Below are 25,651 nucleotides of genomic sequence, written 5' to 3'. Positions count from 1 at the left end.
GCAAACAGGAATTCTCCCCGAGCTCACATGCAGCAATGTGGATAAAACTGCCTCCATTACACATGCACAATTAATGCATATGTTAATAAACAAATAATGTGTTAAGATATTCTTTTATTAAAGGCGTCCTCGATTATGATTTCACTTTTTTAGTGAAATTAGTTCAACGTTAGCTCAAAGTTCAATGCAAAGGGAGATATTTTCTTTTACAGAAATCGCTTTTTAAGGACTACAACAAATGGCTGGTAAGGACTACAATGAGCTTCTTCCTGGGTTGGTGACATCACAAACCCCAAAATTTACATAAACCCCACCCCTGGGAACACACAACAAAGGGGGCGAGGCCGTGTTGGGCTGCTTTAGAGAAGAGGAAGAGTTGTAGTAGTAGAGTGTTGTTACCATTCCGTCATTTTACGCCAGACTGCTTCACAACCCTGACAACAACATAGTGTCGGCCCAGATCTGGCCCACATCTGGTCCTCGTGTAATCCACATGTACCAGATGTGGGCCGGATCTGGGCCACGCCATGTTGCTGTCTGGGAAACGAGGGTCAATTTAATGCTGGTTTTGCACAAAAGATTAACATGACGGCACATGCTAGTTGATGAGTTGAATCAACTCCACAGCAACTACATAAATGTATCCACTAACCATTCAGAAAGGTCCAGTTACATTCTAAAAGTTGTAACTTCTTCCTGAGTCTCTCCATCAGTGTCCGACTCCCTTTGAACAATGTAAGGCTGAACACCGTTACTGACTATTGTCATTTTGGCTGCGTGAGATTGTCCAGCTTTGTTGTTGTTGAGCAACCAAAGTGAGAGCTGTTAAAGCTCAGCCCTCTTTTGGAAAGCAGCTAATTTGCATTTAAAGGTAAACAAAAACAGCCTGTTTTTGCTCACACCCAAATGGGGGCAAATTTGACAAGCTATAATAAATGATCTGTGGGGTATTTTGAGCTGAAACTTCACAGACATATTCTGGGGACACCAGAGACTTATATTACATCTTGTGAAAAGGGGCATAATAGGTCCCCTTTAACGGCCGTGGTCCTCATCTGGGCAGTCACAAGGTCTTTTGCTGATGAGGCATCGTTCTGCTTCAGTCTTAAATTAGTCTTACATTGATCCAAACTTCATTTATGCCAAGATCCACTGCTGCAGTGAAGCTTTTGCACTGGTGTTCATCTGAATGTGAGTTGAGGGCTGCATGCTGACTCTCTACGACGAGGGAGATGCCGTGTCTGCACCAAGGTGCACAAAGCACATTTGCTGTCAGATTGTGGAGGGAATACCTTAAAACCATCTCATTTCAAACTGTAATGCAAAATGAAAACATCACACTCGCTTGGTTGTTTCTAAATTATTAAAATTATTTACATAAACCTTTTTGCATTTTCATTAAGACATTATTTACTAAAACAATGTGCATTAAGCTGTTTTACCTTGTGGAGACTGCCTGCTCCCCTCAAAGATTTCAGGTTTTATTATGCTTTGTTCCTCACAAGGCAAAACCTATGCATCAAACACATCTTTTTATGTTATATACAGGCTATATTCCTTTATAGCTCTTCAAGATGCAATGAAGGCTGTGCACAAGCACTTTTAGTGCATTCAAATATCTAGATGCTAAATATGTTGAAATAGCTATATAGTATAACCAATGCGTTTAATGCATTGAAACATGTACTGTACACACGTGGTCGCAAGTGTATTCCTATGCATCAAAATATGTTGATTATTATATATTCCTATTTCTATAGGAATCCTAAAGGCTGCAATGGTGCGCTTCAGTGATTATTCGGGAGATTAAAGTGGTGACATCAGAAGCGTTGAAACCGGCAGCTTTCCATTGGTTTAGTGCAAACGTGATGACATGAAAGGGAGTTGGAGCTCCAAGTATAAAACTCCAGCAGGCGCACAAACCCACGCAGCGCGCGGACTGAAGGACTGCATCACTGCTGCTCTTCTGCCGAATCCACCCTTCATCATCACACTTATCATCCAGCATGAGTGAGGTGAGCTTTCCTCATACTATAACCCTCTATGCACGATGCATCACTCTACTGTAATAAGCTAACGGGGTTTCCCTAGGAGGAAATTCTCTTTCAGTGTTGGGGAGAACTGACATTAAGACAATGCCTTGAACTTGCTTTGATTGCAGTCAGATATTTCCCCGTTTGCTGAGTTTGAGCTCATTTTTTTCTTTTTCTTTACTACAACAACAAAATCGTTTTAAAAACTGAAATACCATCCATTCATCAAAACAATATGCTTAGTATAGCTTAGAAGAGCGCGACGGATTGTGAATATGGTTTTGTTGCATCTGCGCGCGCTGGCAGATTGTCGAATCAGCATTATCCACGCGATGATTAATGATGCAACAAATGACAGCTGTCAGTTAAGACTCAACCATAACCTGGAATGACACGGAGATGGTTTAGGGATGATAAGCTACTAATTTGCTCTCGTGATTTTTAATTCGAATTTAGTATTTTGATGCACCAAATGCCAAGTCCATAAATCAAGTCGATAACGTTTGCATAAAATATATAAATAGCCTAGGTTTTGCAGTTTGGTGAAAAATTGAATTCTTGCAGTTTTTACTAACAGTGGAGCCACCTCGAATTGTTTAACATTTTTACACATTTTTCGCCTATACCTGACTGGACTCGTTTTTGGGCACATGTTTTCAGGAATTATCTTTGAAGAGCTGAATTAAAAACTAATTTGAGTCTAAAACTAAACACGCAGTCACATATAGCTAGTATGCCAATTCGTTCGGGTCTTTTTTAATAAATTGAATTAGTTTACAGCACAGTTCTAAAAAAAGATTCGTTCACAAAACGACCTGAATCCTTCTCGAATCAACAATCAACACTGATTCGTTGAACCGAGAACCGTTTCTTGTGGACATGTCCTACTCGTAAGGATCCGGGTTAACAATTCTCTAACTCTTTTGGACTTATTATCCCCATAATTAACATATCCCCCCGTAATTAGGTATCGCCATTGACAAAAGAAAGTCGTCTGACATTTTATAGCCAATTCGCATAGATCCGTGATTCACGGAACTCAACGACTCATTGAACCGATGAGACAAAAAAGCAGCGTAATGTTAAATAAAAATAGATGAGCCTATGACAGTGTTATGAACAGAGTAAAAACATTTTATTACAACGTCTAACATGATATAGATAAAAAAATTATAGGCTACTACTTTAGGCTATTTAGGTCCTAAATGCTTTCTTGTTTTTTAATATAATACCACGCCTGAGTGTTAGGGACCACGTGATGACGCAAATTGTAGCTGTTTCGGTTTTTCTTTGAGTGTTCGAATTAGAAATAACCGATTCGCAAAAATGATTCGGACTTACCACTACTGCCTTGCGCGCACATGAAATGCCCGAAGCGCGCGCGTCTTGTCTTTGATACTGAGCGCGTGCGTGCGTATAGTGCGCGCCGACCCAATGCAGCAGCAATAACCGATGAGGAGCCGCTTCCCGCACGGCAGGATCAGGGAATGTTATATAAATTATTATTCTGGTCTTTTTTAAAAACATGCCTTAACGTATATTTGTCAAAAGAGCTTAAGCAGGCTTGTGGTGCACAGTGCATCTTCAAATCAATCTGTTGGCCCATTCAAGCATATTTGTCAGTTAAATTAATAGAGGGAGCACATGGAATCCAGAAATGCTGGATAGGGCAATACAAGCTGGGAACTCCTCCATGCAGGTGCTTGTGGAATATGGACTTCATACAGCAGTCCTGAATTATTTAAGGTCTTCCCTTGACCACTTCCAGCAGTACTTTCTTACTGAAGAGCCTATGGAAAGATTTTCATGGTCTTTTACTAATTTAGCTTTTAGGCTGGCTGAAGTATTTACATGCACAGGAAGACTGCAGGAATTCCAGAATGTGGGTGGGAACAAGGGAAACAGAATGCTATCTTAAAGGAATAGTTCACCTGAAAATTACAATTCTGTAATTATTTACCTCCTTGATTTTCCGAGCCTGTACAATTCGATTTTTATTTACTTATTTATTTATTTAAAAAAATCATATCCTGGCCACTTTCCTTATAATAATGTGTCCATAATAGGCTTATAATATTGTATAATATATATATGTATGTATATATATATATATATATATATATATATATCATGTTTGCATACATTTAAATTTTGAAATTATGTTTTATTTTTTGGTACATCAAACCACATTGAATTGTTTACCATTGGATTGTAAGATTTTCAGTAAAAAGCAGCTTGAATTTCAGTTGTACGAATCACACAAACCACTTTTATAATATATTTATTGTCTCATTTTGGGGTTTGATATTCCCAGTTTCAAGGTGAAAACAAAGTAATACAGATTTTAAATTACACAAGAGTGTGTAAAAAACATAATAATTAGATTGCAAAACAGAATAGCTGCCCTGTTTGCAAGAATATGTCTGAATTAGAGGGGGAGCATCTGCATTAGGATTTGATATGTTTTGGAGTGTAATCTCTTGTGCCTGAAACAGACTCTCTGACACATTTACCTGATTAGGTATCTGAGTCATTCTGTTTAAACAGGGATTTAATACATATGCCCTAAAATACACAGCACAGAGTGATGAGTTTAGACAAAAAGATCAGGATTAGGCACAATCAGTGGTGACCTCAACTGACGGCAGTATGGATTGATTGGTCTTTTTTCCGACATTTGTGAGTGGAGAATTCACTTTTTCTTTTCCTGCCTTTCCATTATTCCCAGAAAAGCTACTGCAGTTTATTTTTTTAGCAAATCTGTACATTACAAAGCTACAGAATGAGACCATGGAAATAAATCCAAAAGGTCCAGATTTGGAGGGCAGACCAGAGATTGAAACGCTGTCCACACAGAGATATTAAGCGGATTTGTAGATGACTTTTGTTGCTGTGTAGGATTATGTAACACAGGATGGATTTGTATCTGGACCATAATAGGGGTCGTCTTCTGACATCTGGAATAAAGGCCGGCTTCAAGTGCTCTTGGAAAGTTCTTGCATACGAGTCTGGAAGTCGTAATTGCAGTGTGGAGTGCACTCAAGTGATTTTTGAGCAGTATCATATTTTTTTCTGTTGTTTCACCTTACAAAGACAAAGAATTTTTAATGATAAAGAGGAATCTGCTACTGAGAATCATGGGAAATGTAGTTTTCTTATTTTCAGGCTAAATGAGTAGCGTTTTTCAGCTGTGCACTCATCTCCTGTATATGCACGTGTATAGTCATTACGATGTGGTTAAAATGTTTACTTTAAAACAATATATCTCAGCATATCTAAAGGTTATTGTATTTAGGTCATTGACAAATAAGGTTTTTAAAAGTGTAAAAAAACATAATGGAGATATAATTAATTTTGAAGTTTTATTAACTGTTAACAATGAGATTATGTGTTTTTTTATAATCAATTAACACTGCTTTTGTCAAAATTTGTCACCAAATGGTGACATTTTCAAACAATGCTAACAGGCTGATATCTAGATAGCTAGCTAATTAGCTTGCTAGCTAGCTAGCAAAAGGACAATCAAACATTTTATATTTAGTAAAAGTTTTTAAAATATAACATTTTCCATGTTTTATAGCGGTTGTACCGAAGGACCTGATGTTTCAGGAGATGCGTATGAGCAAATGAAAAGATGAATTTTTCAAATAGTTAAGAGAGAGTTCGTTACTTTGCTTCACATTCATGTGGTCCTTTGCGGGTGTCTGAATGATGTCCCATCCTGTCACATGATATTGACCGCATTGCTTGATCCAAAATGGTCCCTTTATGTTGGTTACTCCGAATGACATCAATGAAATTCATTTTTCCGGACATTTTTTCTCATAACAAAGCAACGACTTCTTCACATAATTTTAATACCATGTTGCACTATGTTAATATATGATGCTATAAAATCATGCCAGAATAAAAAACATATACATTTATTACATTTTAAGATATTTTAATCACAAATGAAGTGGCTGTATTGGCCTTTGGACGGTTAAACCGAATGACCTTTTGACACTTCAAAATCTTTAAAATAGCTTTATATGTAGCAAAATATAATTAAAACCATTTGGATTCAATAAAAGTTATCTAATTGTACTACCTTACATACTTTGGATGTCTTATCTTTGTTTTTTTATTATTATTAAGGCCTTCGGACAAAAAAATGACCCGTCACATCATTGACCCATTTAAAGATTTAAAAAATGTTTTTTTATAAGCAGTATCTATATATGCACAAAAATTAAAATAAAAGATACATTTGATAAATAACAAAACTTAAAAAAAAATAATCTTGAGATTTTGTAAGCATGTCATAATGACTTTGAAAGTGCGCTACAAACTGCTCCAGCAAACACTGGCCAACTATTTAAATGTTGAGCAGCAAGCTACAGAAACCAATCAGCTTGTGCCGTTATATATATATATATATGCAAAACATATTTACAAACATTTTTATAAATTGGTGTTTTGCTAACCAATAAACATTTTTTATACCAGTCTATGCACTAGAGTCTTTACTAAGACTTTGCGCTCAATTTACAGCATCAAATGGTTGTTCTGATATTCTCATTTTGACTCAATCGAGCCTTTGTGCCAATGACGGCCATGTTGCTAATATCTGCAGTCTGTCGTTGATGGCAAAAGAGTAAATTGGTGCTCATTCTTGGGAGCGAAAGGTGATTTTGATAGTACAATCACATCATTTGCATTTTCTGCTATAGCATTAGCGGTACGGTTGCTGCGAGGATCAAAATAATACTGCAAAGCTTTGCAGATTGAGGGTTACCATATACAATATTTGGTTACCCTTGTAAAACAATGTGCTTGATCTATTTGGAGCTACATTTGAACTGAGCAGCTCCATGTGCTGTGGTGAACACAGCTATGAACTTGATGGAGATCAAAAGCAACTTAAGGCCCTCGAGGTGCAAACACTGGATGTAATCAGGCCTGACAATTGATTTTTATACATTACGGCCCAGCGCTTCTGCATCTTCCACGCGGATAAAGAGGAAATGCGCGCTCGACTGTGCGCATGGGGGAACCAGACTGCACACGCATAAACAACGGCCCCCCAAACGTGCTGCACATTGCGGTCCAGGGCACAGAGTTCTTTTCATTCTGCTTGTTTATGTCTTCATCTTCCTCTCGCCGCATTAAACATCTGACGGCGCGGCACTAGATCTCGAATCCCGCATTGCACGGGAGCAGATTTACGGTTTATTTCCTTGGTCAGTTGCCCTGAGCAGACTCAACAGCAAACTCTCCTGCTGAAGTCTCCTGCAACTCAGCACTGCACTGGTTTCCCTGATGTATCAGCAATGTGTACACAGTATTGAACCGCCTGTCAGAACCTGGAGCCATTATCGGCAGAAAGGGATTTGTGCCTCAGAAGAGGCTTGGAGTCTGAAGGGTTTGATATTGATTCATGGAAAGCGGCAGCGTTGAAATAGCAGCAAAAGAAAGGATGGTTGGCTGACTGTGTCCGTCTCACCTTTTTGATCCCCCAATCTGCCGATTAAAGGTGTCTATAAGTGAATTACATCCACCCTTGGGGAACACTGATGGACAAATATGACCATACAGCATTTCTGAGACAGACGGTCACATGCAAATTTGATGTAGTTGCTGACACCAGAAGACAAATTGACTAGTTCTTAAGCCAACCGCCCACAAAACAACTCAATCACCAGAGGGGCTGTAACATTTACCAGTTGACACCGCCTTTTGCTTCTAAACGATGAAGCTAATGACTGAAATCTGTGTTAAAAAAAAAACATATTTAAACATCTTTGAAAATAAATTTTCTTGAGAAGCAAAATTGCATGAGATATTAATCCTGTAAAACCTGGCATATGAAATAATAGTCAGAATATATGATATGATTATTTAGAACTTTCTTTTTCTTTTGAGTTCACAAAACTGACAGATTTTAAGTAATCTGAATTGTTTTATTGTTTTAAGTTTTATGAACTTGTTTGTTTTAATTTAGACAAACTTAAATTTACCTTTCTGTTTCCCAGCATGCCTTGCTATGACACTCGAAAGGGAGAATAAATGCTAAAATTAAGTGTTATATAATGTTTTTTTTTTTTTTTTTTTGTGAAAGATTAATGTTAAGTGGGGGATTTAGTGTTTAATGCTTTGCTATCCCACTTTAGTAGAGTTTCTGTTATGTTTTTTTTTGTTTGTTTTTTTTGGGGGGGGGGGGGGCATCATGGTGACAAATGGTGCATGAGCTTAGTTTGAGAACAGGTCTATGATAAATGTTCTATATTGACATTCTCTTTCAGCAATTGCTATACTATGGTAATGTTATCAAAGCATTGGGTGCTTCTCAGTTCTTATTTGTGCATCCTCGTTTCCTCTCCTCGCTTCCTTTCCTCGCATCTTAGCACCACCCCTTCAGGATGCGAGGGAAGGACACAAGGAAAAGACGGGAGGACGGAGGAATTGAATCAAGTGAAAACTCTTTAGCGTCACTTTAAAGCGTCATCAGCTGCATTTGAGGGATCTACCCATATGTTGTTAAAGTTTGGTTATTTTAAAAAATAAATATTAATAAAGCAAGATGCCCCGTTGAAATATGTGAGATGTAAAGTTTATTTAAACTGCAAAAGTAAAGCATATATTTAAATTATTGTGACAGATATGAAGGGGGAGGAGAATTTATACGTGCGTCAGGTTTTTCGACGAGAAAGACTTCTGCAAAGGATACACCTGTGTAGGATACACCTCATTCCTCGCCTCCTCGGGGTGCAGTTAGAGAATTGAGATGTCCTTCAAGATGGCTGAGTTTGATCGGTTTCCGGGTCATAGGATGGAGGATGGAGGAGCGAGGAAACAAGGAGAGATATTGAGAAGCACCCACTGTGTTACCAATTAGCATTTGCTGAATTAGCTAGTAGCTAAATTTCCACTATTAAAAATATAAGTTAAGATTACATGATTATTTTAAAGTTAAATGTATGCATTAACTTACTCAAATATGTCAAGATCAATTAAAATGTATGAGTACAAAATTGATATCTGCTAGTTCTGCTTACTTAAACTTTGAATTTCTTGACTTAAAAAATTTGATTACCTTACATTTTTTGAGTTTTGCCCATTGGGTTTACAGTATATATATATATATATTTTTTTTTTATATATACATACACAGTATTGTGCAAAAGTCTTAGGCACGTCAATATTTTCAACCCCCCAAAATGGTTTTAAGCCAGTTATTTATATCTTTTGCTGTAGTGTGTCAGTAGGAAACATCAGTTTACATTTCCAAACATTCATTTTGTCATTAATTGTAATAATCCAGTGAGATTTTTGAATACACAAGGAGTCTGACAACAGCCGGTGCTCCACAATGAGATCTGATCTCACCATCATCGAATCTGTCTGTGATTACATAAAGACACAGATGAAACTGAGACAAACTAAATCCAGAAGAACTGTGGCAGTGTCTCCAAGACGCTTGAAGAAACCAACCTGCAAAGATACAGTACTGTGAAGAGTTTTAGGCATTTGTGTAAAAAGGCTGTAAAGTGAGGATGCTTTCAAAAATACTTTAATAAATAGATTTTATTTATCAATTAACTTCTATTAACTAAATCAAATCAATATTTGGTGTGACCACCCTTTGCGTTTAAAATAGCTTTTGTCCAGGTACACTTGCGCATCGTTTTTCAGGTAGTTTTTCAGGAAGGTTTCTTCAAGCGACTTGGAAACATGGCCACAGTTCTTCTGGATTTAGTTTGTCTCAGTTTCATCTGTTTCTTCATGTAATCACAGACGGATTCGATGATGGTGAGATCAGATCTCAGTGTGGAGCACCAGCTGTTGTCAGAATTATTGAGCATTCAAAAATCTTACTGGATTATTACAATTAATGGCAAAATGAATGTTTGGAAATGTGAACTGATATTTCCTACTCATACACGACAGCAAAAGATATAAATAACTGGCTTAAAACCCTTTTTTGGGGGTGAAAATACTGACGTGCCTAAGACTTTTGCACAGTACTATATATATATATATATATATATATATATATATATATATATATATATATATATATATATATAAACATGTTTGTTTTTTCTTGAGTATCATATTTGATACATCAGCCTTTATAATTTCTATAGTATGATATAGGAGTTCAGAGGCCCAAACTGAGCAAAAAATATGCAATTTGGTGCAGTTGCCAATATTAAATGGCCAAAAATAGCTTCTGATTGTAATGTAAATCAGTCAGCTCTTTATAACAGTGTAGCAGACTATTACATAAAATGTATACAAATATCAGTTGACACTCTGTATCTCCCAGTATTATTTCTAAGATATTTAAATGCTTAGCTTTAAGTCAAAGTGTACAATGACCTGAAGGGAGATGTTTTTAGAATTACACTGGCTTTTTACAGTACTTGCTTTTCAGCAAAGTTTTCATCCTGTTGATAATTTAGAGGCCTTACAATCTTCCGTACTCCAGGTTGTCTAGTTTTATACTCAACAAAAGATATGATTTATCATGAAAGCAATTAATCAGTCATTGCAAAACAAAAAATCTATAGTGTGCACCTGGCTTTAGGGCCCGTTATATGATAGGCTGTATAAATATCTCCCATCATGTCAAATTGTACAGCATCAGATGTGATCCGTTCCGCTTTGAAGCTCTTGAAATGGTCCCTCTATCTCTACGCCCGCATTATGTCTGAAGCATCACCTGCATCCGCGCTGTGATGAATTATGTCCACTGTAATGTGTCTGCTGTTTATCACACTCATGTTTGTGATTCACCATCCCCTCAAACCATAATCATTCTGACAACACACACAGATTCCGCTCGGATCCGCGGTAATCCCTCTAAACTGCCAGAGAGAGTCCGACTCCTGCTCTCTGCCCAACCTCACCGGTTGAGCGGTAATCCCTGCAGCCGCTCGAAAAAGGGAAATGTCACTGAACAGGATAGAAAAAGGGATGAATGAAAGAAGGCATATTAGTGCAAGAAGAGGATTAGATGTGGATAGAGAGAAAATAGACCATTAAAGAGTCCATGACGAAGATTTTACCCCACACTTCTAGTGTCTGGCTCAAATCTATAGCTGCGTTCCAGTCCCTACACAGTGTTCACTGCTTCCTGCACACTAAGCAGGGGATAGAGGTTGACAGAAGTTGACAGAATTTGGTTACCGGGATGAGAAAGTATACTTTTTAAAATATTGATCATTTTTATATATTTTAATATAATTGTATGAAAATATATTGTATATAATTATCCAAATATAATTAACATATAGTTTATTTATAAGCAGTTTCATTAATACAGTTTCATAATTTTCTATATATATATGAAATATAAATATAGAAAATATAAAACAAATATATAAACAAATATAAAAACAAATATATAAATATAATTGTTTTAACAATTGTTATAATTGTAATTAATAATTTAATAATTGTTTTAATAATATTTATAACATTGTTTTATAATATTTATACAGCCTATCATATAACGGGCCCTAAAGCTAGGTGAACACTATATAAATATATATTTTTTTAACTCTATTCTATATAAAAAAATAATAAAGAGAATATATTATAAATATGTTTATTTGTAATTTGTAATATATATAATAATATATTATAATTTGTATAATTATATTTAAAAAGTATAATAATATTATCAATATTAATGGATTAAATCAATTTAAAATTACAAATAAATTAATTAATTGAATATTATGATTATATTTTATAATTTATAATATTTAATTAATTTATGTCATTATTCATTAATTTATAATAAGATATATAATGAATTTGCTTACAAATAAACATATTTATAATATGTTCTGTTTATTCTAGCTATATATATTATTTTTTATAATATATGTTATATATTATAAATTACATAATAATTAATTAAATATTATAAATTATTAAATATTTTTATATAAATGTCCAAATTATATATAAAGTATTTAAAATAGTATTGAAAATAAAACATTCTGCATACCTGAAACCCAAATATTTAGTGATAAATGGCTGCTGCAATGTTAATATTTATCTACTTACATTTTTATGAACTGTTATGTAACCCATGTTCATGTTAGTTAATGGCATAGCAATAGTTCAGTTCATCTAAATAATTAAGTTGAAAAACATTTTGTGTAGTACTGATGTGGCACACAGGGACTGTTCCATAAATTTCCATGTCCACTTCCTGTAAAGTATGATATTGATGTACACTTGTACCCGCTGGTGTGCTATGATTTCAAGTCTCTCATAAGATGGCTGATAAGGCGATTGTAGTGTACTTTATATTTTTCAAACTGTTTCTTCAGGGTGCAAGAATCTGTGCAGTCTGCTGTGTGAAGGGTGGCCGGGGGTGGGTGGGTGGAGGGGGGGGGGGGGGATTGACGTTTCACGTGCTGGGGCAGAAGGAAATACCCCTGCAGTGTTTCCACCTCTTATGCGGGGAAAGGGAGGCGCGTGGTGGGAGGCGCCTGGAGGTAGAGGCTGCTGCCACCGCTAATGTCGCTAAATATTTGATGAGGAGTCCATGCACTCGCCGTCATTAGTCTTGCTTGGATTATCTCAGCAGGAAAAATAGATTCCATTATCACAAAATTCTTGTACGGTGGAAAAGGAAGTAAGCCTATGAAACAGGATGTACATGTAACAAGATGGCCAATAAAAGCAGCTGTCAATCATTTATACTCGTTTCCTCAAGTGTGATTAGCAATTCACCTGTCTTTCCCAGTGTTTTCTCCCTGATTTCTTGTTCTCATTCTCTTTTCCCCATCGTAATGTTTATTCATTAGGCTTTCTTGAACAGTGTGTTACCTCAGCGCTAGTGAGATTCCTAGAGATAATATTGTAAATCACACAAACTCTTCTGCATTGTGCAGCATATTATTTTAGTTGAGTCATAAATAGCGCTCAGACGACACCAGAGTGAAACACCCAGATATATGCATTCATATCTATATGCAAATTTGATCCAGCACAAGAGTAACTGACCTTTTAGATAGTCAATAAAGTGCCTTTAAAAGTGATATATGGGCATCTAATTAAATTATCCAAAAGGAATATATCAGATGTATGATGTTCAACTGTTGTATTTATGTTCACTTGAGGACCAATAAATTGATCAAATTGTATCATTATTATATAGATTTTTAGAGGACTCCTATCTAATTAGCAGTTAGCCATTAACAACTACATTTAACAATCCTACATGCATTCCTTTTGGCTTTTTTTTTTACTGCATTTGATTATAAATATGGTGAAATACAAGAAGTTTCTGTGCCAAAAAATCCTTATTTAACCATTAGCTATTAGCGACTAGCAATCCTGTACTCAATTTATTACATATATTTGACTGCATTTAATATGAATGCTATGGAATACAAGACGTTTCTGTGCCAAAAATAAGTTTGGAACCGTTCCAGCAGTGAGATAATCATTTCATCAGCATGTGGTTTCACACATTCATCAGTTCAGTATTTATGTCCTGCAGTGTTTTCTGGTGGTGAGGCACTCAAATACAAAGCCACCGTTTGAGCCGTTTAATACAAGACATTTCTGTGCCAAAAACTCCTTACTTAACCATTAGAAATTAGCGGCTAGCAATCCTTTACTCAATTTATTAAATACAGTATCTCACAGAAGTGAGTACACCCCTCACATTTTTGTAAATATTTTATTATATCTTTTCATGTGACAACACTGAAGAAATGACACTTTGCTATAATGTAAAGTAGTGAGTGTACAGCTTGTATAACAGTGTAAATTTGCTGTCCCTTCAAAATAACTCAACACACAGCCATTAATGTCTAAACCGCTGGCCACAAAAGTGAGTACACCCCTAAGTGTCAATATTTTGTGTGGCCACCATTATTTCCAGCACTGCCTTAACCCTCTTGGGCATGGAGTTCACCAGAGCTTCACAGGTTGCCACTGGAGTCCTCTTCCACTCCTCCATGACGACATCACGGAGCTGGTGGATGTTAGAGACCTTGCGCTCCTCCACCTTCTGTTTGAGGATGCCCCACAGATGCTCAATAAGGTTTAGGTCTGGAGACTTTCTTTAGCAAGGCAGTGGTCGTTTCGGAGGTGTGTTTGGGGTCGTTATCATGTTGGAATACTGCCCTGCGGCCCAGTCTCCGAAAGGAGGGGATCATGCTCTGCTTCAGTATGTCACAGTACATGTCGGCATTCATGGTTCCCTCAATGAACTGTAGCTCACCAGTGCTGGCAGCACTCGTGCAGCCCCAGACCATGACACTCCTACGACCATGCTTGACTGTAGGCAAGACACACTTGTCTTTGTACTCCTCACCTGGTTGCCTCCACACACGCTTGACACCATCTGAACCAAATAAGTTTATCTTGGTCTCATCAGACCACAGGACATGGTTCCAGTAATCCATGTCCTTAGTCTGCTGGTCTTCAGCAAACTGCGGGCTTTCTTGTGCATCATCTTTAGAAGAGGCTTCCTTCTGGGACGACAGCCATGCAGACCAATTTGATGCAGTGTGCGGCGTATGGTCTGGGCACTGACAGGCTGACCCCCCACTCCTTCAACCTCTGCAGCAATGCTGACAGCACTCATATGTCTATTTCCCAAACACAACCTCTGGATATGACACTCAACTTCTTTGGTCGACCATGGCGAGGCCTGTTTTGAGTGGAACCTGTCCTGTATGGTCTTGGCCACCGCGCTGCAGCTCAGTTTCAGGGTCTTGGCAATCTTCTTATAGCCTGCCCCATCTTTATGTAGAGCAACAATTATTTTTCCAGATCCTTAGAGAGTTCTTTGCCATGAGGTGCCATGTTGAACTTCCAGTGACCAGTATGAGAGAGTGAGAGCGATAACACCAAATTTAACACACCTGCTCCCGATTCACACCTGAGACCTTGTAACACTAACGAGTCACATGACACCGGAGGGAGGAAATGGCAAATTGGGCCCAGTTTGGACGTTTTCCCTTGGGGGTGTACTCATTTTGTGGCCAGCGGTTTAGACATTAATGGCTGTGTGTTGAGTTATTTTGAGGGGACAGCAAATTTACACTAATATATAAGCTGTACATTCACTACTTTACATTGTAGCAAAGCGTCATTTCTTCAGTGTTGTCACATGAAAAGATATAATAAAATATTTACAAAAATGTGAGAGGTGTACTCACTTCTGTGAGATACTGTATATTTGACTGCATTTAATATGAATGCTTTGGAATACAAGACTTTTCTGTGCCAAAAAAATCCTTATTTAACCATTAGCAATTAGCGGCTTGCAATCCTGTACTCAATTTATTAAATATATTTGACTGCATTTAATATGAATGCTTTGGAATACAAGACTTTTCTGTGCCAAAAAATCCTTATTTAACCATTAGCAATTAGCGGCTAGCAATCCTGTACTCAATTTATTAAATATATTTGACTGTATTTAATATGAAAACTATGGAATACAAGACGTTTCTGCACCAAAAAATCCTTATTTAACCATTAGCAATTAGCAGCTAACAATCCTGTACTCAATTCATTAAATATTTTTGACTGCATTTAATACGAATGCTATGGAAGAAGTTTCTGTGCCAAAAATAAGTTGGGAACCGTTCCAGCAGTGAAATAATCATTTCATCAGCATGTGGTTTCACACATTCATCAGTTCAGTATTTACGTCCTGCAGTGTTTTCTGGTGGTGAGGCACTCAAATACAAAGCCACCGTTTGAGCTCCCATCCTCCAGCCTGCTTCCTACATTTAGTCGAGCATCTGTTAGCCTTCAAATATGACGCATTGGATCCGAGTTTTTTTCCCCCTCTTTAGCCGTCTGTGTCCTAGTTGTGTGTTTCTCCCTTAAATTCTTAATAGACGTTAGAGAACAGCATGGAAGCCTTTCCAAGATCTCGAGCTGCCAAATGAATCAAAAATAGCTCTCCAAATGGCTTCGAATAAAAAGACAGAATACAGTATTTATTTATTTATTTTCTAAATTCCTCAGTCGTTTAACACTGCAGGAATTTGGGAGAGGTGTAAAAATTGGTGTTTTTTTTAGTGTGAATCTTTAGTAGGGGGTGTTTAATTTGCATTTATAGGCACAACTATCAGCTGCATGATTTGTACTGAAAAGCTTTTTGGAAATCACAAGAATGTCCATAAATCACCTTTGAGGAGGAAGCTGTCAGCGTTCGGTTCAATGATCGTCTGTAAATGGGGTTTAAAACGCATTTCTATTAATTAGTGAATCCAGCTGTCAGAGCGAGTAGATATAAATGAGGTTCTTCATTAGTGTCGCAGCAGTGCTGCTCAAACTGTGAGGAGCAGGATGCTGTGGTGGCAGTGCCAAGCGCTGCTCTGAAGGGCACTGGTGTGCTGAGCTCAGGGCGTCTCTGTGGCATCAAGTTCAATTCACTGCAAAGCCTGGTTCTGCAGTGTGTTTGCGTAAGCCAGCGAGCCCAGGATGCTTTGCAACACCCGAGTCATTCTAGACAGAAGATTTATTTGCTACTAATGACATTTAAAGCCAAGTAATTTATTTATTTATTCATATTTCTGTTTTTGTTTTGTTTATGCATGCCGTAGTTCTCCTCATCCGCTTTGGTTCTGAGCATGTTTGTCCACGGAGGAGCAGCAAGCGTCCTGTTCTCTTAAAATTTTAATTGCCCCGTGATGTACACATGGGTTTCATTGCCAATCCTTGCTTCACTGCAGCTAATGAAGTTTATGATTACAATCATCGTTTTCATGATTGTTCATAATGAACACACAATATGGGGGAGGCATATGGTGGAGGGAAAGCAAGAGAGAGAGAGAACGAGGAGGCTGAAAACTTCACCTCTCTGTTCGCCACTTCCAAATGGAACCAGTGTTTATGCATTAACTAATTATTTCCTGCAGTCATTCTCTCATTAACGTGATTTTGTGTCCCTGCTTTTCTTTCAGATAACTATAATTGTCGTTTGTATTGTAGGACTGCAGAGGTGAGCCTGGCAGTATTGCATCTTGATCCAGGGTTCATTTGAGGTCCTCCTCAAGCTGTTCATTTGTTGTTAAAGCCTTTGATCAGAGAAAGAAACACTAAATTATTTTAGATGTTTTGCTGTTAAGGTCCAAAATATTGGACAGCAGGAGTTAAGATGCATTCCGTTCAACTCAGAAAGTCAGAATTTACAGGCTAGAAATGTGGTGGTAACAAACCTTAAAATTCAAGAGTTACCTTCAAATATTTATGCCATTAAAATTATTTTTCATGTATCTAGTTATAAATATATCAGCAGTTTATCTTATTTTAACTATTTTGTGTAGCAAGATTGCCTTTAGAACTTGCTTGTGCATTAGCTCAATTTGAGCTAAATGAGCAAAATGTATGATACCATTGTTGAATTATTGCTAAAATATGATATCGAAACCAGTGTTATTGTTAAAGGTGCAGTGTGTAAATTTTAGCGGCATCTAGTGGTGAGGTTACGAACTGCAACTAACAGCGCACACCCCTCGCACCTCTCCCTTTTGGAGAAGTTACGGTGGCTGTCTGACTGACATGTCGTTGTCTGAGAGAGCAGAGAGTAGCCTGTGTGAAGCAATGAGGTTTCTTCTTACTTCTAACAAAGAACGGTCCCTGCTTCTAATAAACCAGACGACTACTACTACTACAACTACTACTACTACTTTGTGCATATTCAACGTAGTGACGATGCAAGCTGCCTCTAAAAACACAAACTATTTAGAAGAACAACAACATAGTGACTAAACGTGCTCTGTAGAGTGTTTGTTCCGTTTAGGGCTGCTGTAGAAACATGCCGGAGCATAATGGCGACTTGACATGGAGGGGGGACCCACGGTGTATGAGATAGAAATGGCTCATTCTAAGGTAATAAAAACATAACGGTTCATTTTGTAAGGTCTTTATGTACCACTGAAAACATAGTTATGTATATTATATTGCATTTCTGTCAATAGATCCTCCCAAATTTTACACATTGCACCTTTAACTAAAAATAAAACTATTAAAAATGGTTTTCTGCAATTGAAATAAAGGTGAAAGGTACAAATAAAAATGTTGCCATGGCAACTATAACTGAAATAATTAAAGTTGAAGTACAAAATGACTTAAAAAAATATGAAAGCACATAACAAAATTACTAAAATGAAAACTGAAAATGTAAAAATAAAAGCCATTTTAAAGCTAATTTAAATATTGATAAATAGCCTACTATAATAGTATGTAAATACAACAACACTGATCGAAACATAATTTCTATCATTTAAAATGCCCCTATTATGCTTTTTCAGATATTATCTTTCATGTAGATGGTAATATAGCTGTTTGTGAATGTAAAAGATCTGCAAATTTTCAAAGATCAAAGTGTATGACAAATGGAGTTAATGTCTCCCAAATGATTCTGCCTGAAACGAGTCATTAATTCCAGTTTTTTTCCTGCACAACCCTATGTAGGTTTTAACAAATTTGCATAATGTCCACCTATGGTCTTCATTGGCTGCCTGCGAACATTGACGCCATTGTTATTGTTCGTATCACTGTGTATCAAGTGCTAAGGAAGCTGCTGAAATTCAGATTTGGTATTGGGTGTTTTGTTTCCGACACGCGCTGTAAGCGGTAGACCAATCACAACAGACTGGGCCATCTGACCAATCAGAGCAGAGCAGGCTCTCTGAAAGGAGGGGTTTAGAGAAACTGAATGCTTGATCGAACCGTTTCAGACACTGTGAGAAAAGAGGTGATGCTGCAATGTATATTACGAGAAAATAAAAGTTTTTTGACCTTGGATGCATGTACACCTATTGCAGGAGACCTCCAAAACAAAATTAGGAACCTTTAAAATAGCATAGTAGGGGAATTTTAAGTAAATTGTTGCCTGCATAGAAAATAGCTAGCCGCCGAGTGAACTGACTGGCCTTAAAGGGAGATGTCCATCTGATTAGCTAAATAAATTGAATAAAATCTCTCTCTCTCACCCGTGTTTGACCACACTCATACTCGCATCTTCACATGCCACACAACTGACTGACACTTCACTCCAATTAATGCATTTGTTTGTGCCTCTCTGGAGCCCAATGCAATAATCCAAGTTTAATGGCATTAGCTCTGAGGCTGTGTGGTTTGAGACTGTCAGGACAGAGGAATGTAACCGTGCTGATATTGATGCTGCCGGAGAATGTCTCCCTCTGCTCCTCACTCCAGAGTTTCCTCACATAAACAGGATTAGAAACGGGAGCGCGTTCCTCTGCAGTGAAGAGATTTCCCTCATTTCACCCCTTTCCAAGCAGAAAAAGAACCGGGATGGGTGTCTCACTGTGGGTTTGCACCTACAGCGAGGTTAGAATTATGTTTGAAAATGAAAAGTGCTGGAGCAAAATTTAAAAAGCCCAGAAAAACATTAATTCATCTTGGCCTTTATATAACATCCTAGCCAGGTATACCACAATAAAGTGATAAAAAAGCTCATTGGTCCAAATTCCTTCCTTCCTATTATGCTTTTTTTTTTTTCAGATTTTATCTTTCATGTAGTGTGTAATATAGCTGTTTGTGAATGTAAAAGGTCTGCAAAATTTCAAAGATCAAAGTGCACAATAAATGAAGAAAGAAAGAAGCAATTCTGAACTGCCTCAAAAAAAATCAGGTCATCAGTAATTCCAGTCTTCTTGCACAAACCTACGTAGGTTTTTAACAAATTTGCATAATGCCAGCCTATGGTCTTCATTGGCTGCCCACGAACAATGTTTACTTTGTCCCGCCCTTTGTTATTATTTATAGATTTTTTTTTTCTTATAAATTTGTTTACGAAGCATTCTATTGGCCGGTATGTATGCTTGGGCTGTTAAACAATTAAGTAAGCAATAAGGTACGAGAGGCTGTGCTGTATCATGAATAAGTCACGGCTGAAGAGCGTTGTGCAACCCCTTCAGCCGTGACTTATTCACGATACAGCACTCGCCTCGAGTACCTTATTGCTTTTATAAAACGGTTACCACACAATACAAATATTAAAGCCAAAAATATGTATCAATGCAACTTTCATGAAGTAAACTTTCACTAAAAGCCTTACTTCCGCCGGAAAAAATACTCCCTGACCGTGAACAGCAACAGAAGTTACATTATTATGCCACTAGATGGCGGCAAAGACTGTCTTTATGAGTGTGTCAGTCAGTAGCGAAGACTTTTACATTGAAAAGACTGAATTGTTGTGAACACGGAACAAGACGCAACTGACAAATGCTTTGACTAGTGCTGTCAGTCATGGGAAAACCCCTTAATTGTTAAAAGGACAAGATAATACATCAGACGTTTAAACAGATTTTTTATTATGAACATAGGACTGACCTGAAGGAAAATGCTAAATTTGAATGCAGGTAATAAACTCGCTCACTCGATCTCTTTCTCACAATACTCTTCTACATAATACAGTAAGCTTCAATGAACAATATCAACTGAGAACAAACAGTTTACGTTGCTAAGTGTGGTTGCTTAAGGGTGTTGTGTAGTGATACATAGAACCGTTGGGTGAAGCAGTCATAGCCGTGTATTATTGTGAATAAAACACAGCTATTGACCAATCAGAATCAAGGACAGGAACTAACTGTTTTATAAATATAAACAAATATTAAATATAAAATATAAAAAAATACACAAATGAAAATGATAACAGTACAATAAACTATGACTGTGTAAAAAAAAAGCAGTCAGCTTAAGGTAACCACAAGCATTAAATGCGGTTAAATAACTCCAATATCATACACTAGAGTTGTGTGGGGTGGGGGTAAATTAAGCGCAACCTGCTGTGACATCACAATCATGTTGCATTGTGGTCTATAGATCTGCCTGAAGTGTACATATAGAGTAGACCCGCTCCCTCAGTCAAAATCGGGGATTTGAGGGTCTGTTCAAATAAACTTCCCTCGTCCACTTGACAAAATTGTACGCACTTCAGAATGGCGGCAGGGATTCCCCCAAGTGCTTAGGGAAGTTCTCGAGTGTATGTCTAAAAGTGGAGTTAAATGCAGCCTAGTTGTAGCTGTTGTCAACATGTCGAGAAGACACTGTTTTCTGTGCTGCGAATCCACTTTGCATGAACTTCAAAAGGAAGAGAACATGGGCTCGAATTGACACGGTAAACTGATGGCATCTTTATTGTTCGCATCACTGTGTATCAAGCGCTGAGGAAGCCTCCAGAGCTGAAATTCAAATATGGTAATGGCCGTTTTGTTTCTGACACGCGCTGTAAGCGGTAGACCAATCACAAGAGGCTGGGTCATCTGACCAATCAGAGAGGAGTAGACTCTTGGAAAGGCGGAGTTTAGAGAGACAGATTTTTTTATCAAACCGTTTATACACCAGGAGAGCTAATGCTGCAATATATATTATGAGAAAATTAAAGTATTTTTTTGACCTTGGATGCATGTAAACCTATTAAACCAAAATTAGTAGCCTTTAAAATAACATAATAGGGGGATTTTAAACATCAACATTTTTCTGATTGGCTGTGATTGTGTCACTTTGCGCAGTGATCACCTGCAGTATAAAACAAATGGTGTAGAAACAATTTTCACTCAGAAATAGCTAGTACATTTCACAAACAGTTACAAAGAAATGGCAAGTAACATTGAATTAAACATGAAGCACGTACTACAATTATCTTTGTTTTAATAACTGCATATGAAAAAATTGCTAATGATTTGCTGAAGATTATATTTAATAGTGTTATTAAATTATTAGTGCTTTTAAAAATGAACTTTATGGCAAAAGTAATTGTCATGCACAATTAAATATCCATTATCCACATCATGTTAATCATTCTGAATGCCTGCATTCCTTATCTGATTGTTATTTTGAAGAACATTCCTCCTGATTGGGACTTTAGACTCACATTTTAGCATCTATTTAATTTCTCAAGGTTTTGAAGCTGTGCGCTCAACTCTCTGCGCTGTATGACATTTCAAATGACTGTAATTTATGCAGCAGCGCCCTTCACCATCCCCACAACAGCCACAAACTATACGCTACACCATCCAGCAGGATGACTTGTTTGCGTCGGCTCCTTAATGCAAAACAATAACCGAGCAGTTTGTATCAGAAGCTTCGGCAACTCCGGCAACGTGAAGAGCTCACAGATTTTCCCCTGCCAAACATTCTTATGCAAATTCTACACGTTTATCAGAGGCTGTAAGACAAAGATAGAACTGAACGCAAGAGGATTGATTGAGGTAGAAGGAGACTGAGGAAAAGAGAGAGAGACTAATATGATTAAATTGTGCCAGTGTTGTGTATGTGTGTGGAATAATCCTTCTGCATATAATGACACGCTTTCCACTGTAACTAGATCCATACAGAATGCCATCAGCAGAAAACGAGCAGTGCACACACACACACACTGAAGAAGATTGCTTTAGCGTCGGAGCATCAAAGCTCTTCTGAAGTGTTTGAAATTCATTGTACACACTGACTTATTAATTCAGGATGTGAAGGACCAAATTGTGATCAGCTAATGAGACAGAAAACTGACATCTTCAATGCCTGTCTCATCATTCTTTGGCTATATAGGGCTTTTTTTGTAGGGACGTTTCTGAAGGTATCCACACATATTAATCTCAGTTCTATTTTTGTTTGTTTACAGAGACAAGAATCCGGATCAGCTGGAAACATCAAACCCTCAGGTGGACAAGGTATAGTGTTGCTCATTACTCCATACTTGAATTGTGCATTTCCTCATCTGGATAAAATCATGACTGTTTTGCAAGTCTGCATTTGTTTCTCTTTCTCTCTCTTACACAGTGGAAATAATATTTGTAGAGAAAGCAATATAATTGTATGTTTGAAGGTAAGTGTAGATTAGTAAAGAAATATGATCATTTAATAGAGAGTGCAATTAATGCAATACATCTCACAAAAATGAAATTGTCATAATTCACCCTCATGCCATTTTAAACCAAATTACTTTATTTTTATTAATTAAATATTGTGGTAAAACATTCCATTATTTAACATTTTTTCCATTAGTTAAGATTCAATTACTTGCATTAGCTAACAATGAGCAATATATTTGTTACAATATTTATTATTCTTACTTAACACTAAGTTTATTAAATGTTTTACAATTACTTTTCATTAATTCATGTTAACTTATGTTATTGTAACGCTTATTGTAAAGTGTTACCAATATTATTTTTTTAAAAAAAATTCACATCACTGCAGCTTTGTATGAGGAATAGAATGAAAATTTATTTACTAAAAATGCAAAAGAACAGAGTGAATATGCTACAAAATCTCATTTTTGACTTTAGAAAGTCATAAGAGTTTGGAACAACATGGTGAAGAGTAAATGGTGACAGAATGTTGCTTTTTGATGAACTAGTACTTTAATAATCTTTTCATTTCATGCACTCATAGAAAAAAAAGGTTCATTGAGGTTCTATATAGATGTCACATGGTTTTGGGGTTTGTTTCATGTTTATAGTTTAATGTCTTTTATTTGGTAAATAGTCATAGTCATGTTGGCTGGAAACTCCGGCTTGGCAATCGTCTTGACTGAAGGCTCTGGCTTGGTGGCCATCTTGGTTGAAGACTCGGGTGAGGCGGCCATCTTGGTTGAAGACTCAGGTGTGGCGACCATCTTGGCTGATGACTCAGGCATGGCGGCCATCTTGGCTGATGACTCAGGCATGGCAGCCATCTTGGCGGATGACTCAGGCGTGGCGGCCATCTTGGCTTTACCAAATAAAAGACATGAAACTATAAACATGAAACAAACCCCAAAACCACATGACAATAGAACCCTAGGGGTCTTGACTCAGTTTTAAAGAACTATGTCTTAAATTATTGCAAAATACTTTCATGTTTAACAGGTTATTATTATTATTATTTTTTAAATCTAGTGTTTTTCTAGTTTATGAGCTGTTTAATAATACAATTTAAAGTAAGAATTAATTAAAACAAAATTAATAAATTCAAACTAAATTCAGTGATTCCAAGATGGGAAACCCTAAAAGGTTCTATAGAACCTGACAGAACTCTTTAAGCTTCTATATAGAACCTTTTCTTCTAAGAGTGAGAGCACAAAGGTATGAAGCATAAAAAGTAGAATCAAGCCTGATTGCAGAACTGCAGTAACAGAAATGCAGTGCACAATATCAGTCCAATACACAATGTTTCGTTCCCACAGACCCATCCAAGAAGGAAGTCCCTGCTGAGGACATTGACATCGACATGGGTGCCCCCGAGACGGAGAAGGCTGCAGTCGCCATCCAATCGCAGTTCAGAAAGTTCCAGAAGAAGAAGCAGACGGTGAAATCATAATCTCGCCCATGTAGGGCGTCCCTGGCCCCCGTGGGCCCAACGCCACCATTAGGGCAGGGAGTTGCATGTCAGATAAACGGCACTGTTCTCGGATGGGGGGTCATGGGATGATTGGGTTAGGGTGGGGGTGGGGGCAGATGAGAGGTGAAGAGGCAATTTGCCTTTTGCCATCATCTGTCAGGAATAAAATGTGATATTTTGGTTCCCCCAAGTACATAGATTTTTTCAATAAATTTCTCTTTCCTTTTAAAATACTTTTGTTATTTTTTGATAAATATGAACTGACTTGTCTCATTAACATCAAGGTGTTTGAAAACATCCATCTTAAAGTGTTAAGCACTTCTGTGATAGTTTTTCCTGTGTTTAAGACCAGAAATCACAGGTATTTAATGCCAAATGATTGAGAATGTTGCTCAAGGAAAACATCCTGTACGGCATCTAAAACTAAAATAATTAAGATTCAAACAGCCTTATTCAATCTTTCACCTCTGTTGTTGTTTTTTTTTTCCGTCTGCATAGATGAACTGATATTGTGTTTGTGGTGTGTCATTATCATCTTAACCAAGTCAATGTTTTGTCAACAGTATATTATAATATTCCTGACACCAAACAGTTGGAAATAATCATATGTGAACTGAATAAATATTAGGATGACTTTAAAGACTGATTGACTGATTATTTCAACATATTATATACCATCTATGTTTCTTTCAACACTGACTGTAACAAGCAACGTTTGCCAACAATTAGCGGTGTATCGCCAAACGCTTGCTGTACTGTCACATTTGTTGCATACAGTTTGATGAGCATATGGAAGCCTATTTCTGCCACATAAGAAAAAAATCATGCTTTGGTAAATCATAATTCTGACATACTAACAGTGTTGAACTTGATTTACTTAATCAGGGTTCGGTTGCATAATCCGCTAAGACTAGTCTTACAAGTTAGTTGTCCAATTTTTTTCTTTAAGACTGTTCATAACTTTAAGTCTGTTACATAAAAACGTAGATTGGCCCAATTTGATATCGAAAAGTAAGATTGACTCTTCCTTGACTAACTGCTTGTTTAGTTTAGTTTATTAATTTATAAAGCACATTTAAAAACAACAGAAGTTGAAACCAAAGTGCTGTACAACAAATAAAGACCAGGAGTAATACTGTATGTGCATGTTTTCTAGTGCCAGTTAATAATCTGGCTGCTGCATTTTGCACCAATTGCAGACTTTCCAAAGATGATTTAGGCAAACCCAGATAAAGAATTACAATATTCTAACCTTGATGTGATAAAAGCATGAATCACAGTTTCAA

At 37.1% G+C, this 25,651-nt stretch overlaps 1 protein-coding gene across 1 annotated transcript; it reads left to right on the top strand.

The window, feature by feature from the left end:
- Positions 1–1,874: 1,874 nt before the first annotated feature.
- pcp4a (Purkinje cell protein 4a) lies at positions 1,875–25,005 on the top strand. The gene is made up of 3 exons (XM_051910328.1): positions 1,875–2,015; positions 22,666–22,714; positions 24,211–25,005. The coding sequence occupies exons 1-3, from the start codon at positions 2,007–2,009 to the stop codon at positions 24,342–24,344; spliced, it is 192 nt and encodes a 63-aa protein (XP_051766288.1). The 5' UTR covers positions 1,875–2,006; the 3' UTR covers positions 24,345–25,005.
- The last annotated feature ends 646 nt before the right edge of the window (positions 25,006–25,651 follow it).

The sequence above is a fragment of the Ctenopharyngodon idella genome, chromosome 10, assembly GCF_019924925.1.
Source record: "Ctenopharyngodon idella isolate HZGC_01 chromosome 10, HZGC01, whole genome shotgun sequence".
Lineage (NCBI taxonomy): Eukaryota > Metazoa > Chordata > Actinopteri > Cypriniformes > Xenocyprididae > Ctenopharyngodon > Ctenopharyngodon idella.
The sequence above is the reverse complement of the archived record's forward strand: the minus strand, read 5'-3'. Positions and strand labels throughout refer to the sequence as shown.

What these genes read in the sequence shown, in the direction of transcription:
- pcp4a (XM_051910328.1), top strand. An exon ending in CAAACCCTCAGGTGGACAAG is followed by an intron (nt 22,715 to 24,210) that starts GTATAGTGTTGC and finishes TCGTTCCCACAG; the next exon opens with ACCCATCCAAGAAGGAAGTC.